We start from the raw sequence: 16,813 nt of genomic DNA on the forward strand, positions 1-16,813 counted from the left end.
GCCACCTGCCTCGGGTAACCACTCGTCGCCTTATTGACCTTTTATGATCAGGCTCTTCTCTATGCGGGCATCCTTTGTAAGTATCCAGCTTGCTTTCCTTTGCATGGTCTAACTTGTTTAATAGCCTTACGAATACCACCGTTCCTTGACACTTCCCGAGGCGGAGACACTAGTTTTGAAGACACTGAAGCAGGTTGTATAGTTGGCTAGCCACCAACCTTGCAAGATCTCTTGGTTATCAGGCTATTAGCCCTTTACATACCAGAGAAAATTAGGCTCTTCCCCGCTGCTTGTCTGATCATATCCCGTTTAACTCGTTGGTCAACCTCTTGTGCACAGACACTGCCCACGTTCAACCTAACATCGCCTTGTCTTCTGCCGAATCCCTGAAGGCCATTGCAAAGGCAATCACATGCACAGCAAGTGACGATGGGGTTTGCAAGATTCATCTTTAATTTTGATGCTAGGTACTCATTTCTACTATCGGAGCCTCCACAAGAAAAAACCCTCCTGCTCGAATCCGGGAAGTGAAGAACCAATGAACAGCTTCATGGCTTGCGGGTTTAAGCCCTGTTGGAAAATTCCAACTATACCAAGTCCTGGAATACAGGTCAGGATATTCACGGCTATATCCTATTATCTCCCAGGGGTTATTTCTTTAATTCAGTTTCGGAATGACTCGGGAGGCCCCTATGGGACATTTTACCTCCCATACACAAATATGAAAAGTTGTCAACAACTCTTTGATGGTGAGTAAGTCCCACCCAAACTGATTTGCTTTCTAACGCTGGCCCTATTCCGGGCAACAGTCCCGCGTCGAGCCAGTTGAATGGAATAGGCTTGGGCTCCAAATTAATGGACTGCCCACGAATCACTTCTTTTGCTCGTACTAATAATTTAAGTTAGTACGATGCCTATCCTCAGCAACAGTTTAAGAACCGCACCGGCTTAAAAAGCATACAAAAGGGATTCGGGTGTGATGAAGGAGCTTGATATCCCATTCAATACATGCATTGCGACGAGGAATGGCCACCGAGAATTGGAATGTGGCCTTTTGTCAATGATGCTGCGTGACAGACTGTCCTTTTGACTGACCGTGGATTCATAGCCAGTATACCTTTCAGATTTAGACCACCAGAAGATCGTCTTCTTGTCGGAGTTCTCGATCCAGTGGTGTGACTCCAACCCATTTGAATTATGTGGGCGGCTACAGTAAAACCTCTGCTGTTGCCTGACGGCTGGCACTTTGTGTGTTGCCCGTCAAGATAGCTTCCTGGAAGTTTCGCGTGGGGGTGTGTGGAGCGGTCGAGGTGTGCGTGCAGTACACCATATGGCTGAAAAGTAAAAACCCAACTGAACGGATGGTAATTGAGTTTGTGGAGATCGACCACGTCCGAATGGAACGAACAGCATCACGACTTGCGGGCTTAACGGAAATTGGATAACGATCGCGGTATGGTGGAACTTGAGGTGTCGTTCAGGGCACATGGATACTCTAGTGTTTTTGGTACAGCAGGATGTTTTTTACAGAATGAATGAGAAACATTTACCTGGCACGAAGCGTAACAAGCTCAAGTAACTATATGTTTTCCCGATTGCCAGCCCAAAGCATACTTACTGCCCTTTCGATGTCTCTACGAAAAGGCGAAATCCACTGTATTACCCAAGAGTAGTCACTTATAGTTATAACCGCCTTGTATGCGTCTTACATCTCCTACCCAAAACAAGCTCGAGCAATGGGAAAGCTCAGAGTAATGATATGATTTATCTGTTGTTCCCCGGTCAATTGAAGGTTTTTAGACCATGGCCGTTGTCAATACGGCAAAGCTCAAGCCTATATATAGCAAACAGTACCGCCGCCTTTCATTAAATTGAAAGCATTGAGCGCGGCAGCTCGACTGTAGTATGTATGAAAAGGGTTTTGTACAACGGGAGTACCGGTAGCTGGGCAAAAAGGCGCCTGTTCTACTGAGTATCTAGATTCATGACATTGAACCTTACGTAGGAATCAAATCTGAGAAAGTGAAGGCTGACTGACTGACCAGTCACAACTTGGAAAAAAGAAAAGAAAAAAGAAAAGAAAAAAGAAAGAAATATAGGACTCCGATACGGGGAATCGAACCCCGAGCTGCCGCGCTCAATGCTTTCAATTTAATGAAAGGCGGCGATGTTAGCCGTTACACCATATCGGATTAACTGTGAAATTACGGTCGAATTTTAGTTATATTAGTGTAGCCCACCAATGATGGCCACAAAGTCCTTGGTAAATAAGGCAAAGTATATATAAATTGCGGTGGGGTACCGGAGATATTATTGGAAGGAATAACCCCGAGCCAATAGAATGGTCACACTCCACTGGCTCTAAAAGTGATAGAAGGCACTTTAGGAAGGCGCGAAAGGACCATGTCCAAAACAATCATCTGGTAACTGTCTGTATCTGCTACCGAAGGCTGTGGGTTATCATGTCTGCAGGGGAAGCTATCCTGAAACCATTCGTGACTCTCCCATATATTAAAAGTGTCGCCTTCGGCCTGCATGCTTCAAGGCTCCTCTTGTATCTTGGACGCCTGTGCAGCTGACCAAAGCAATAGACCCTGGTTCATTGGCGCCCGAAGTGGCCGGATGAAAGCAGATTCACAGAATATGAGAGCCAAAATATAACGTTGACGAGAACATGACGAAGCCAATTCCGGTCTTGCCATCGACTTAGCAATGCTAATAAGAACCGCAGTCGATCGACCCATACCAACTCCCCCGTAGACAGCAGTGTCTACGGGCGAGTTGATGACCTGGCCTGCAATCAAGCCTTGGCATTTCCAGAGTCTTCCAATGCGATTCTCTGCTAGCTTTGTTGTAGACCCGGGTTTGACGACGTCAACTCGATTGGATCAATACAGGTATCATTGACCTAGATTCTAAGAGACAGTGTTAGTACAGACCAGACATATTTGGACATGAAGTTACTTGAAAACCATCTTGAACTCTATAAGAGAGACGGTAGAGTCTTGAAGTAGATGAGAGAAACTCGAGGTCGATGATAAAAGCGGTAGACAGAAGTGGAAGATAGACGTGGAAGAGAGAGAGAGAGAGAGAGAGAGAGAGACCATGGACGGGGGGTGCCAATCTTAGAAGAGGGGAAAACAAAAATCATTCCAAAAAGGCAGTCGCCTAGGCTCGCCCGCGGGCAGGTACGTTCCAGCTCCCACTACACCACTTTTCTTCTGGTATCAGCCTTCCCTTTGCTGGGGACAATTTCGTCGAGATCAGTTCATCAAAGCTTTCGTCCAGCTGCAGAATCTCACCCACCAAGAAAGATGGCGATGATGATAACGATATTTATTGATTCTTCTAAATAATTTGCTGAATGCTCTGACAGCACATACTGTGCTATCCTCTACAAATGCTCTATCAAGAATGTTCTTACCAACACCCAGCACTACTAAGCACCCCGAAGGAGACCGTCATAGACACTGCTTGGTCTCGTTGGACCTTACCGTCTACCGCGCAGATATCGATATCTAGGTGCCGTAGCGAAGACTTAGTCTGAAGGATATCTCTTCACTGCTACCATTTTATGCCGTAACCTTTGAATAAATTGTCAGTAATCATAGACACCCTTTTCTTGCTGGCACTGCTGTGCTGGTTTTGGCCGCTTACCCGTCCATGGACCGTGGGCCAGCTACGTGACGGGTACATCTGCGTGGCGTCTTAAAAACAACCATATCATGATTGTAAGTGGTCTCAGTAAAGGCCTAGAAGATCTCAAAATCGCCCGTGAGCTCACTGGATTTGCTTGAGGCTCGTGACCCATTTAATACAAAATGAAGCTAAATCAATAGAATGTATATATTTCTTAGTATAGCAGATCAACGCATTTCATGTCTCTATTCCGAGCGAGTGTGGAATGTGCCTGTCCAGGATAAATTCCGAACAGTAATCCTCAGAAGCTATCTGGTAGTGGCGGAAGACAATATGGTCATCCAAGTTTGTATAAGACTCAGAAATCCGAGTATAGAAAACCCAATAAACACGACATGCGCCGTTAAGACAATCAGAGCCATCGGTAAATTGTAATTGGCGTTTTTCTGTAGCCTTCGCAGCTCGAGTGGTCGCGGAATCATGGATTGAACCAGACAGCCAATCCCAATTCTGTCGAGACATCAGCCTGCTCATTGTGTGACAACTCAAACATTGCAAATGTACTATACTACTATTCATATAGGAAGGAGAGCTGGAGCCCGAGACTTGCACTCTCCTTTTTTGATGGATCCTGCCCGATCCCGGATACCTTCCTTCGCCTTTCGCCATCTTGACAGCCAGTCACAACCCCGCCAGTTCCAGGCTGCGCTCGCCACGACTGGACTGTGCATGATTTCCTGCAGCAGCTCACTTGTGACTGTCCTGTCCCCTGCAAAAGGCGACCTCTTTTCGCCGGGCACCGGCTGAATACGAGCAGATACATCCACAGGGACGGCACAGTGGGCACCAGCCGCGAAGAAGGTCGAACTGATCGAGAAAAGGTGGATATTTTATTGGGCTGAGGTTTGCTGTCAAGAGTGAGTTTATCGGGGTTGCATTTTACGTTTACACCTGAATTACCACTAATGGTAATGTTTAATAGTGGCAAAGTCCCAACTATAGACGACGTTTGCCGGTTCCTGATGGCGCATACGTTGGTTCTGAGCTATTCGACGTTTACGTCCATGGCCTTTCTCCTTGTCAAACTGCTACAATTCAAGTATCGCCAGCACTACACGATAAACTCTTTCGATGTCCAAGTCATCCACAATATACTTGATAAGCTTACAATTTGCTTTCCAAAGGCATTTGGCACAAGCCAACACGATTATCCGAAAGATGCTTAGAGGTTTGCTAGTGTCTGCGTCGAGGGAACAATGCCATGGGACCGAACCCTCATGTTTGCAACTGCCTTTGCCCTTCAGCATGCCCTTGGTTGCAGGTCTGGAGAAATCGCTCATAGTATTTGCGTCATTACACTACGAGCTGCCAAAAACACTATAAGTATACCACCCAACCTTGTCTATTTCGTTCAAGTTACTAATTCTTCTTTTTGTTGACTAGGGGCCGAAAGAATGAAGACTATGAACTTTTTTTCTCTTCTCCAAACAATATAGTCGATCCGATACTTGATATAGATTTGGTTTGGTATCGTCCATGGTACGACCATGGACCCAGTTCTCCGCCACACAGCCATACCCGATGCCATTGTCCAATGGAAGAAGCCTGATAACCCCATATTTTGCTCTTTGAAGAGTTGGACAAGTCTGGCGTTCACTCTATACAAGCCTCTCTGTGTCAATAGTCATATGAAGCGTGTGAAGTTGATGGCAACCAGCGTTTGCCTTGGTGAGAATATTACCTCTCATTCCCTTGGATGAGGAGCAATGCAAGACCTTGCTAATGCCAAGATACAGCCCCATGCTATCAGTGGTTATTCTGCTGCAGTATTGGCGGGACATTCAAAGGCCGTCAGAGACAGGGGAGTTACTCGACGATACAATTGCCATTCGGAAAAAGAAAGCCTTTTGTGAGAAAGTGGGGGTTACCACCAGCAGCGATTTATGACACACTTCACATTTCACCTGGGCATGGTTTGATTTTACAAACTCCCAAAGGATCACGTTCCTGTTAAAAAGCACATTTTCCCTGTGATGTGAGTATTATTGGATTTTGCCATTTGACCATGGTCCCTCTGAGCAAGAGTTAAGTTTGACTAATGCAGGGAATGATAAAAGATTAACAAAACTTGATCCATCTATCTTTTTAATAAATTAACTTGTAATATCTGACATGGTGTAACTCTCAATGGTCTTCATTTGGTTTAATTTCTATTGGGGATCCTTATGGGGTCCATTATCATTATTGCTATTTTCCCTTGTATAGCTAAATTGAGAGTCGAATTTACTATAATCCTTATCTCTATTCCGACTAATATTATTTGGTTCTGGTGCAGTTGGCAGCTTAATCGTTCAAATTCAAAGTTGGGCGGCGTCTTAAAAACGACCCAACACCAGAGTAAATCGTGAGACGATATGACCATGGTCTAAATTTACCAGGAGCTGACATAAAATATACGAACGCGGGAAGGCCCATCGAGTTTATACAATTCTTTACAAAGTAAACTTCATCTCCTGGTCAAATATTATATTCTCTCCCGGCGGCCTATTTTCAAGACCAGGTAATTGGTACCATAATCAATTTAACGAGTGGAGATGGTACAGAAATGGATGATAGTTGGCAGTCTCTTTCAGTTGTACAAAACACAAGAAAACCAGATTCGAGGAAAGCACATCATAAGAAGCAAGTGAGTTGTGATGTTTAACGCGGATGCAATGCAAACAATCATAGCGTCGCTGCGGTTGGCCAGCCCGGGAGCTGCGAATGGAGTTCGGCTGTTTAAATTAGACAGAAACTGTTGCATCTGTTGTTTTGGCATTCTGGTTGTAAATAAAGTGCTTTGCGTTGGTACAGAGAATAATTTTTTTTACCGGATTTTCTGTTTTCTGAATGTTGTGCATCATGTGGATTTTCATGGAGAAATTATCTCAAGCTGAAAGCAGTTATGGCTGGCATTAGTAAATGGGGTAGAGGTTGAGATTACCTCAGTTCTCCAAGATCATCCATATGGTTGCACATGGCAACAAACAGATCAAAAAAAAACTTGTGTCCCATTTCCATCTCGAGTTGCATGGTTCCACTGCGCTTGAAGATGTCGCGGGTACGAATCATCATGGCCAGGTAATGAGCACGCAGTCGGTACTCTGAGTCCGGAGTATTGTCGTACGCGTACCGCGCAGACCGGATAATGATCTCAACGGGGATCCCAGTCTGCAGACCCTGCTTGCGGAGAGCAAGGTCCTTGAGCTCCTCCAGACCATATTTCTCAGCCGCGCAGTACATGGCAGTATCCCGGAGAACGAGATCACCCACTCCAGAGTGGAAGATCGTCGATTGACTCAGGCCGCTGCCACCGGGGTGGTGGTCGTCCAAGAAGCTCTCGAGTTCCCATGTCTTCCGGCTTTTGTTTCGTTGCAAGCGCGGAGTATAGTCGCCTTTGTATAGAAACTCGAGAACACAGGACAAGACCTCTGGTTCTCTGTATTGTTTTAGAATGACAAGTTAAAAACACAGATAAAACATACTCGTCTGACAAGATCAAAGCCTTGTTCACGCTTCCGATGGGAAACTGATCCCTTAGCACGAAGTCGAAGAAAGGAGACCGGGACAGAATGCTTTCATGAGCTACGAAAAGACGCTGATCCCGGCTCACAATCAAAGTGACTAGGGGACTTAGAAGAGGACTGTAGATAATGTCAGTTCCCAATATTTCCATACACAGGTCACCAACTCACTCTTCCGTTGAGCTTGTCAGAGACTCCTGCATCTTCATCTTCGCATGTCCATCGAAGGACTTTCTGGGGGCCTTGGTAGACTTAGCCACCTTGTCCCTGGAGAAAAACGAGCGTTTAACAGCCATGGCGTTGTCGCTACTATCCATCCACTTGGCCAGGAACGAGACGAGAGACAGCCACGTGTAGAGGCAAAGGAGCGACAGAAGAAACCAGAAAGCGGGAAAAGAGTGGACGGCGTAGTCGGAAAAGAACGACGCAGCCGAATCACGCACGTTGCATGAGAAGAGCCCTGGAAGCCTTTCCAAGACAAGATCCGGCTCGTAGTTGAAGGCCTTCATTGACGTTGAAAACCGACTACTGGCGAGCGAGAAGGAACGAAGTCCTGGAAAGACAGCTTGCGCGGACGCGCATCTACTTATTTCGTCTAGAAATAAGATGTAGATGCCCGCAGCGTGGATTTGTCGACTCTGTGAAGCGTGAAGAGAGAAAAGAAAAGAGGAAGCGCCGACGATGACGATCAGATACAAGGCAGCAGCAGCGTCATCATGTGATGATTCCAACAGGCAGTCATGTGCGAGAGATCGTTTCTTGATAGAAATATTCTGGATAGTGGAAGATGATTGGAGGACTAAGAATTAGTTGCTCTGTTATGCATCAAGATTTGCCCAATAATATGCTGCGAAGGCTGGCTGGCGGCTGTGCGTTGTGAGTCAGTGCCAACGAGCCTGTACAAGAGAATAGACCATGGACGGATGGAGCACAGTCTATTTATGATTTATGCATAATATAAAATAGCTAGAAGAATGTGCACAGAGAAAGTTTGTATGAACACTAACATGAGATTCAAACACCATAATAATGACATGGTATAAAACAGACCTGATTACTACTACATATTAACGAGCATACATACACCACAAACAGAACTGGCGAACTCCATTGAATAAGAATAGGGACACAGCATTGTAAGCTCGTCCAAACAAAAGTTGCAAACAACAAACAACCCCTCTCGTACATACTCACACATACCGTACAACACCTCGGGATAACGCTCGATGAAAATGTTCGAAATTCAAAGAAAGATATCAAGTAGTCTTCTTCTTACGTCCACGCTTGGGCTTCTCCTCAGCAGGCTCAGATTCAGCGTCGTCATCGGCACCCTTGGCCTTTCTTCCGCGCTTCGCACCAGTAGTGGCAGCAGGCTTCGATTCTTTGGGCTGACGGCCCCGTTTCGAAGCCTTGGCCTTTGGTTCCGGAGACTCGGGAACATCGTCATTCTCATCTTCATCTTCGGATGAGACAGTTGCTTTCTTTGTAGCGCCTGCGGACTTCCGCTTAGGTCGTTTGGGCTCCGCGGTCCCTGCGTCCTTTGCATCCTCATCAACCTGGGCATGGCTACGCTTCTTGGTCTTCGAGGACTTGGGTTTTTCCTCTTCCTCAGTTTCTCCGTCCTTTTCCTCCTGTATACCGGATCAGCTTCTCTGTTCGTCCACTCGTTACGGAGCTAAAAAGAACATACCTTGTCTGCGGCCTTGGAATTCTTTTTGAGTGTCCTTACCCGGAAGCCATTCGACCCGGGTACATTCATTTCACGGTCCTGTACGGCGTTAGTTAACTCTTTCTTCCTTTTCGTTTTTTAAAGAACGTGCGCCCGCTCAAGGCCGACGGGTGAAAGTAGTTAGGGGAATAAGGAAGCAACTCACGCCATTCCAGTCTTCATTATCAACGTGACCCTGGTCCAGGGCCCTCTCAATCTTCTGTTGGATCTCAGGTGAGAGGTCCTCGTAGCCATCAAGCATATCGAGGTCTTTGTCATCACCTTCCCCAATAAGATCATTAATATTGCCGACGATCTTGGGCGTCACACAACCCCTAAAAACAAAGTCAGGGGACGAATCAGCTAGGACAATTGAAGATCTCACCAATGTCTCCAGAAGAACGCCTGAAATTTGCCATTGTCGACCCAAGAGCCGAATCGCAACTCGCCCTTGGGGATTTTGACCTTGTTGTCCTTGCATTCTTTGTTGGTGCAGCCTGCACGGCCAGTAGAGGCGAGTTCTATCTTGGTTAGGGATACATTTCGATTAATCGGGCGGGAATAGACAGGGTTCTCTTACCTATGCGGTAGGATGGCATGACGCGACGTCACTTACCACGTGTTTAAAGGGTTGTTTCGAATCAACAAAAGAAAAATAACCAGGAGTAAAAGTAATACAAGAATATAATTAAGTCGATTATAGTAAAGAGTGGATTTAAATTGATGGGAAATGTGAGAGGGTGGGAGGATGAAAGAAAGGAAGAGGAAGAATTTATGAAGAGTGAATGTGAGAGAAGCGCCCAACAGCAAATGAACGGAGCTCGCCAAAGACCAAGTCTGCAGGCACCTCTTGTTTGCTGCCACGCGCCGCCTTTTCTTTTTATTTGAGTATCAATTTAGTTGGAACTACTAGATTCCTTAATCCAGTATAAAAGCGTTTTAACTGAGAATTAAAAATAATGTTTTTGCTGAGACCTTCCGAAGCGCGAATGCCGAAGGAATAGATAGGTACACGAAAACCTACCAGCACTAGAACTGCCAGAACGCACCCACGACTTATAATAAAATCTGAATATAAGAGCGATACGAAGCAAATAAATTAGTTACCAGGCCCCTTGGCCGTTCCATTTCAAAGGAGAACCATGGACGCTGGAGAACCTGTTCGGCTAACGGTCTCTGTCTTCTGGGTTATGCTTCAACATCATCCGAAGGACTTCAAGGCTCTATTTCCCTTCCTCAGAAATTTGATCCCTCCAGAACTGTCTACTCATATTTCTAAACCCATTCCATTTCCTCCTAGTCACCTGGGACATCAGTTCCCCCCTAGCCGCCTTAGACGCACCCAGTATCACTTGCAACTCCAGGTTTTTCTACCAGGATAGACTCCGGTGCAGTATATGGAAGCGGATTAATATGATAAAGAACAGGCATACTAATTGTTTTCCCCTCACCCTTTGTTTGTTCTCTTTGCCAAATGATTTTATGCAGATCGTTCCTGCCTCGTTCGAAGAATGAGGGCTGCAGTGCTTTTCCGTGATAAACTGAGAATTGACTCTTATTGAACCAAGGTTGAGCTTCTATACTATCCGTCAGAGCTTAAACCCGGGATCCAGGCATTTAGCATCGGGATCATGGTCGAGCTGTGAGATAGAACAAGGATCTAGCAAAAGGTTGTTTAGCTTGTTTAATAACGATTCGCATGTAAGTCTAGCTGCAGGAAGTGTTGGAATTATCTCTGTTATGCTTTTTCTGAAAGACTTTAATTCTATAGATAATATTAGAAAGTACCATAAATCCAAAAGTGCCCCGCAATGACAATTTGCCCGAGGCTACGTAGTACGCGAATGACTCACTATTGTTGCATGTCGATCTCGCTAAGCCTACGACTTAAAGATGATGGGACGCATAGTACTAAGAGGATAGTTGAGTTGTATGACAGCCTTGAGGACGCGGCTGCAGAAGGCCGGGGTTCATCCTAAAACCCCTCAGCCTCGCGGCGTCATCTATCCCACCACCCTCACAAAATCGTCATAGTCATCACCATCAAGATGGAAGCAAAACGCCGAAAGACTCATCACGAATCTGATGTTATCTCGGTCTGTAGCACCGAGTCAGAGACCGTTTGTTCTGACCAGAGTGAATCCGATACTCTCTCCGATTACAGCAGGAGAAGCCATCCTCTGACCCCCCATTTCTCCGTCAGAAGATCATCCACCTTCCTCTCTCTTCCCAAAGAACTCCGCATGATCATCTACCAGTATGCCTTTTCATCCTTCTCAAACTCGAATGAGCTTATTCACGTCACCGTTGAGCGGGATCACCTAGTCCACCGCACCGGCGTCATCTTCAAGCCTTCCCGTCAGATCACGCTGAAGTACACCCGCAGCCCAGCAGCACACCTCCCTGTCGCCCTTCTCATGACGAACCACAACATCTACGATGAAGCACTTCCTGTTCTATACTCTAGTGTATCGTTTGGATTTGCATCCAACCCGACTTCTTTAACCTTTCTACTCGATCGGCTCTCCAACACAGCGCGCGATAGTATACGGTACCTGCGACTTTACCCCGCACCGCTATACGTCCGCAATGGCCCGCTGGGTGAACAGCTATCATGGGCTGTACTTTGCGCACAAATTGCTCGTTTACAATCACTGAGGCGAGTGAGTGTTTTATACAATCGCGTCGATGATCTGAGGTTGAATTCGATCGAATCCCAACGCTCGCGATATGGGAAATCACTCGCTTTAATTCGCAGCCAGAAAGAACCAGAATTTATGCAGCAAGATGTTACTGCCGTTGAATTGGACCAGTGTCGTACTCGTTTTCGTGACATAACAGCGTCTGCTGACCTGGCTGTTGAGTCGTAACGAAGGCCTCGGATGGGGTGTCATGATATCTAAGGTTCTATATACAAATCTTGCATACCTGTTTTTCTGCCTCTCGCCGCCACACCTTACCCCAATACTCATCTTTGAGCCGGAAGACTGAAAAGCATTTTTCCAGCCACTCATCCGCAACTTGGGGCAACTCGTACGCATCGGTCCCAGGAGCTGGGGGCCCTGCTAGGTTCCGCAAAAACTCCATGTGCTCCCTCATCTCCTTTGTCACGTCATGGAACTTATAGCCATCACCCTTGAGCTCCAACTGTCCTATTTCCCAATCCTCTTGGTCCTCTTGACTAGGCAGCTCGCCCCCATTCCCAGCATAATAACGGGCCACGGCTACAGCCTCATATTCAATCATACGGAAGAGCAGAGGTGCTCTCACCAGGCCTATGACGGCCATGGACGGATCACCAAATTTGAAAACGTGCTGGTATATTCCAGAGAGTCGGTCGGCAACCAGGATATGTTCAGGGGACAAGAATGGGAAAGACAAACGATATCCTGTTGCGAATATAACTTTGTCGATGTCTTCCAGATGAGATCCATCAGAGAACATGATACGGAGTTTAGAAGAGAGGTCGCCGTGAATATGGCTGATTGTTGGCTTTAGTGCAACATTCGGCAAGTTCCATATTTCCGTGACAAAGGGGCTGTGAGAACTCTGGGACACATATAGCGGGCCTTGTACAAGCGCGTATATGTCACCTACAACATCTCCTGCTGAAAAACTGCCTCCAAGGACCACCACCTTCTTGCCGGCATAATGGTCAGGAGATCGAAAAGCATTCACATGCTCCAATGCTCCTGAATGCGTCTTGACAACCTCGTCCAACCCGGGGATTCTCGGGAGAAAAGGCTGGCTATATTGCCCTGTGGCAACAACCACCGCATCAAAGTCCTCCTGCGACCATGTATCACTGGCCTCGGTACCATGAGCCTCCAGTTGTCTGAGAGTCAGTCGCCATTTCCCGGTTATTATCTTCTCCACAGATACCACCGTGGTATTGAATGAGATATTTCCATGATACTTCTTCACCAAATCAGAAAGGTACTGTGCAACAACATGATATGGGCGTGTGGCATTCCCAGCTCCATAACGCTCTATCGAAATGGGTGAATTCGCATCTGGAATAGGCGTGTGCGTGAATGCCATCAACTCTGCCGGAACATTGGTGTCTAGCCAACTATACATCGCTGTTGGTGTCGTGGCATCAGGTGGGGTTGCTGGTGATGTCTTCTCTGGGAATGTAGATGGTTTCTGAACCGGTCCATCTCGCCCTGAATACGTCCCCGGAAACTGCTGAGGAACTGCATCATAATTCCAAGTTCCGCCGGGACCATCCCTTCGCTCGAAAAGTCGGATCGTTTCGAACGCCTTTTCGTCATGGAGAGCTTTTAGGGCTGAAATGCCCGCCGGACCGGAGCCTATGACGGCTACTGAGGAATAGCGCCGAGTCATTCCCCCCCCTTCTTTCAACTATTTTATTTTGTTCTTCTTCGGGAACTCGGATCAATTGTTTGGGTTTTGCGGGCCTATTTTATTGTGAGTTTTCATTTATTATTATTTTTTGGGAGTTAACATTGTGAGGAAAGCTTGTGTAGTATCAATGCGTGATGATGCTATTTTGCGGCGAAAGCACGAATCGAAGAGGAGCACGGCCTATCATCCGCATTCACTTAGGGTACTTTTGCAGCATCCTGCTTCTTGGGTGCTGAGCCCTCATTTTCCTTAGTGATCCAAGTGTTTACTTATTCTTGATATCGCTCATTCTGCCCAAAATTAATAATAAAGATATGATTGTTATTAACCAACATTCGTGGTCAGAATACGGTGGTCTCAGGTACCAGTGCAACCTAAAATCGGGTGAGGAAGCCGCCGCAAAAGTCACAATTAAACCGGTCGAAAAAAGCTTGCTATATATTCCATGTGACTACCATACCGAAATTAGAATTACTATCCTATTCCACCAGCCTCCAAGGATCCATCCGTCCATGGCCGGGACCTGATGGAATACACTCCCGATATACGGATAGTAGCTTAGCCAACCAATCACGATCTTTAAAGCCACTGTGGCAATGCTGTGGCTAAAGCGGGGCTTGTGGTGGGTCTCGACACCCCAGGCAACGAGTGATATCATCGGCGTCATCTCAGATCTCCGATCAACACTCCATCTTGTTGAACTCGCCCCAGAACAGTTCAACACGATACATATATCAGATAATATATTTTCCATCCTATTTTACCTCTAGAAACTGTTATGCGATAGTACCGTCTAATACAAAATGCAACAATTCAACACATTCTTCAAAAACAAGAACACCAACAATAACACCAACGATTCTCAACCCCCTCCAGTCCGGCGCAAATCCCATGACCCCATCCTATCGCCAGAAGATGAGGCTTTCCTGCGGAATGTCACGTCTGAATCCCCATCAGCAACAGCACAAGATTCTGTGCCCTCTGAGCAAGCCGGTGATCAACCATCGTCGCCTTTGTCTGGCGACGCCCAGGCGCCGGCGCCTATTTCGCCGGTAGAGGAGTTCGGGAAGGAGCTGGGTGAGCGAGAACGCAGGAAGTCCCTGACAGAGCACCCTACTAGTAATGAGGAACCAAGTGCGACTGGCACTACGGCAGAGCCTTCAGCCAAGGCTAGGCCATCGGGGAGCCCGAAGAAGAAGAGACCGTGGACCATGTTGTGGAAGAAGAGTGATAAGAAAGTACGTTATCCTTGCGTGGCCTGCTTGTCAATTACGAGTGGTATCTAACTTATTTTTCTCTCTTATAGGCACCAGAAACCCGGGAACCGGAAACAGCTCCAGCGCCAACGACTGACCTTGCGACCACGGAAACTCCTTCCAGTGACAAGGAAACGAAACAGGAAAACGAAGATATGACCGAAATTCTCGATAAACTGAACCTTGCGGCGGATAATAACCGTGTTTTCTCGATCTCGGACGAAACACAGGAGCTTCTTCGGAAATTTAAGCTTATATTCAAGGACCTGATTAATGGTGTTCCGACGGCATACCACGACCTCGAGATGTTGCTCACGAACGGCAACAGACAATTGCAAGACACATACTCGGGCCTGCCGAGTTTCCTCCAAAAGCTAATTGAGAAGCTCCCCGAGCGGTGGACTGAATCACTAGCTCCTGAGATGATCGCTGCCGCTACAGAGAGGGCCAGCAAGAGTGGTGTCAATGTTGACAACTTCGGCAAGGCGGCTGCGGCTGCAAACAAGATGGGTCTTCAAGTTCCTAGCTTGAAGGAGCTGGTTGGGAAGCCTGCCGCGATCGTAGGAATGTTACGGTCTATAATGGCCTTCCTTAGGGCTCGGTTCCCGGCTGTACTAGGGATGAATGTTCTCTGGTCGTTAGCACTATTCAGTGAGTTACCCCCGTAACCATCCGCTCGACTTTGTTGATCTAACCGCCCCGATAGTCCTCTTATTCGTCCTCTGGTACTGCCACAAACGCGGCCGCGAGGTCCGTCTTGAAAACGAGCGCCTCGTAACAGAGGAGGAAATCGAGAAGATGAATCAAGATTCCTCCGACGGAGCAGGAACGGAATCCCAGATCCGGAGTACTGAAACCCTCACGACAACTGCCGCACAGGGCGCCTCCGCTTCTGAAGTCCGCGAGGGCATCAAAGAGGCACAGAAGGCTCGTGAGAAGAAGACTTCTTCCATTGCGGGGGAGCAGACACAACCTCAGGCGCAAGCACAAGAACAGAAAGAGAACGAGAAAGGAGACAAGCCCGTCCGGTTGGAGAATGAGCCTATCAAGCCAACAAGGTCTAAATCGATATTATCCATCTTCGGCAGATCTGGCAGCACAAATTCGACTCCTACTACTGCTAGCAAGGTTACGCCGTATCCGGGAACATGAGTGGTGACCATGGACGAGTTATGATGATCACGATCCACATAATACCTTTTGCTTGATGCTTTTTTTTTGGGGTTTCTTGATTGACGATGTGACATACCAGGGGTGTGTTCGAATATAGAAAAGAAATAATGCTACGTGCTAAAAATATATTTTGATTAATCTTAGATAAAAATGAATATTCCCAACACTACAATTATATCGAGATACCATTCGACCAAAAGTCTTTTCTAATAGGGTTTAATTCCTCGCTATCCAGTAGTTTTAACTAGGTTCTTAAGTAAACTATCAAACTAAGGATAAGGCAAAAACCGTAGGATAAAAAGTTATATATAAAAATTTAAAAAATTCAAAACTCCGATACGGGGAATCGAACCCCGAGCTGCCGCGGACTATGCTTTGATTTAGCTTGAAAGGCGGCGATGTTAGCCGTTACACCATATCGGATATTACATGTTAGTGCAGTCCTATTACTGAAATAATAAGTGGATCAAGTTTCACTAACCTTCAATGTTCCCTGGGTTTGTTAACCCCCCAGGGTGGAGCTATTCCTACAGTCTGGCTACAGATTCTCCCAGGTTACCAGGCCGGACGGGCTACCTACGACATTCTACCTAAATGTAGTTTAGCGTACTGGCCAAACCGAATAGGCATTTTTGGAGGGTTTAAATAGGTAAAAGACTTTAGAAACGGTTCTTCATGGATTATCGATAAAATAAGACCTCTGGCAAACGGTACTAGCTAATAACGGATGCTTGTTTAAGATGATAGAGTTCTGATAAAGTAGGTAGAATATCAAGCCAGTTCGTTTCTTCCGCAATATGCCCATAATGATTCCACGAAGGATTCGAGCGATGTATATTGATCGATGGCCAGCGGCCCACTTGGTATTCAGTATAGGAATTTAAGAATGGTTAGTATCTAGATCTTAAGACTAGTAGCAGGCATTATTAGGAAAGGGATATTCAGCAAGTATCTAGCCCCTTTTCACCCTAAAACACCTCTATTGCCCTTTTCTCTAAAGATAATGACGTGTTTTAACAGTAGACTGCCGTTTAGAGCGATTAATGGGCGGCTCAGAGGAGGTTCTCGGAGAATTTCACGGTATTCATAATCAGGAACAACCTCAG

The 16,813-nt window shown here is 46.4% G+C and overlaps 5 protein-coding genes and 2 non-coding genes across 7 annotated transcripts; 2 read left to right on the plus strand and 5 right to left on the minus strand.

Moving 5' to 3' along the window:
* Positions 1 to 2,101: 2,101 nt before the first annotated feature.
* Positions 2,102 to 2,192, minus strand: APUU_t30008A. Its single transcript has one exon. It is a non-coding gene; the product is annotated as a tRNA-Glu (tRNA).
* A 4,426-nt stretch (positions 2,193 to 6,618) lies between these two features.
* APUU_30370A (uncharacterized protein) lies at positions 6,619 to 7,711 on the minus strand (the record flags this gene model as incomplete). The annotated part of the gene is made up of 3 exons (XM_041701455.1): positions 6,619 to 7,117; positions 7,164 to 7,322; positions 7,374 to 7,711. 3 exons carry the CDS (start codon positions 7,709 to 7,711, stop codon positions 6,619 to 6,621), a joined length of 996 nt encoding a protein of 331 aa, XP_041554339.1.
* Positions 7,712 to 8,458: 747 nt separating this feature from the next.
* Positions 8,459 to 9,509, minus strand: APUU_30371A (uncharacterized protein; the record flags this gene model as incomplete). Its single annotated transcript, XM_041701456.1, has 5 exons — positions 8,459 to 8,833; positions 8,893 to 8,970; positions 9,077 to 9,245; positions 9,296 to 9,431; positions 9,491 to 9,509. 5 exons carry the CDS (start codon positions 9,507 to 9,509, stop codon positions 8,459 to 8,461), a joined length of 777 nt encoding a protein of 258 aa, XP_041554340.1.
* Positions 9,510 to 10,958: 1,449 nt separating this feature from the next.
* APUU_30372S (uncharacterized protein) lies at positions 10,959 to 11,780 on the plus strand (the record flags this gene model as incomplete). Its single annotated transcript, XM_041701457.1, has 1 exon — positions 10,959 to 11,780. The coding sequence occupies one exon, from the start codon at positions 10,959 to 10,961 to the stop codon at positions 11,778 to 11,780; it is 822 nt and encodes a 273-aa protein (XP_041554341.1).
* Positions 11,781 to 11,817: 37 nt separating this feature from the next.
* On the minus strand, positions 11,818 to 13,257 carry APUU_30373A (uncharacterized protein; the record flags this gene model as incomplete). The annotated part of the gene is made up of 1 exon (XM_041701458.1): positions 11,818 to 13,257. The coding sequence occupies one exon, from the start codon at positions 13,255 to 13,257 to the stop codon at positions 11,818 to 11,820; it is 1,440 nt and encodes a 479-aa protein (XP_041554342.1).
* Positions 13,258 to 14,081: 824 nt separating this feature from the next.
* On the plus strand, positions 14,082 to 15,686 carry APUU_30374S (uncharacterized protein; the record flags this gene model as incomplete). The annotated part of the gene is made up of 3 exons (XM_041701459.1): positions 14,082 to 14,516; positions 14,585 to 15,185; positions 15,241 to 15,686. 3 exons carry the CDS (start codon positions 14,082 to 14,084, stop codon positions 15,684 to 15,686), a joined length of 1,482 nt encoding a protein of 493 aa, XP_041554343.1.
* Positions 15,687 to 16,038: 352 nt separating this feature from the next.
* On the minus strand, positions 16,039 to 16,130 carry APUU_t30009A. The gene has a single exon. It is a non-coding gene; the product is annotated as a tRNA-Glu (tRNA).
* Positions 16,131 to 16,813: the final 683 nt, after the last annotated feature.

This window comes from Aspergillus puulaauensis, chromosome 3 (assembly GCF_016861865.1).
Source record: "Aspergillus puulaauensis MK2 DNA, chromosome 3, nearly complete sequence".
NCBI classification, from domain to species: domain Eukaryota; kingdom Fungi; phylum Ascomycota; class Eurotiomycetes; order Eurotiales; family Aspergillaceae; genus Aspergillus; species Aspergillus puulaauensis.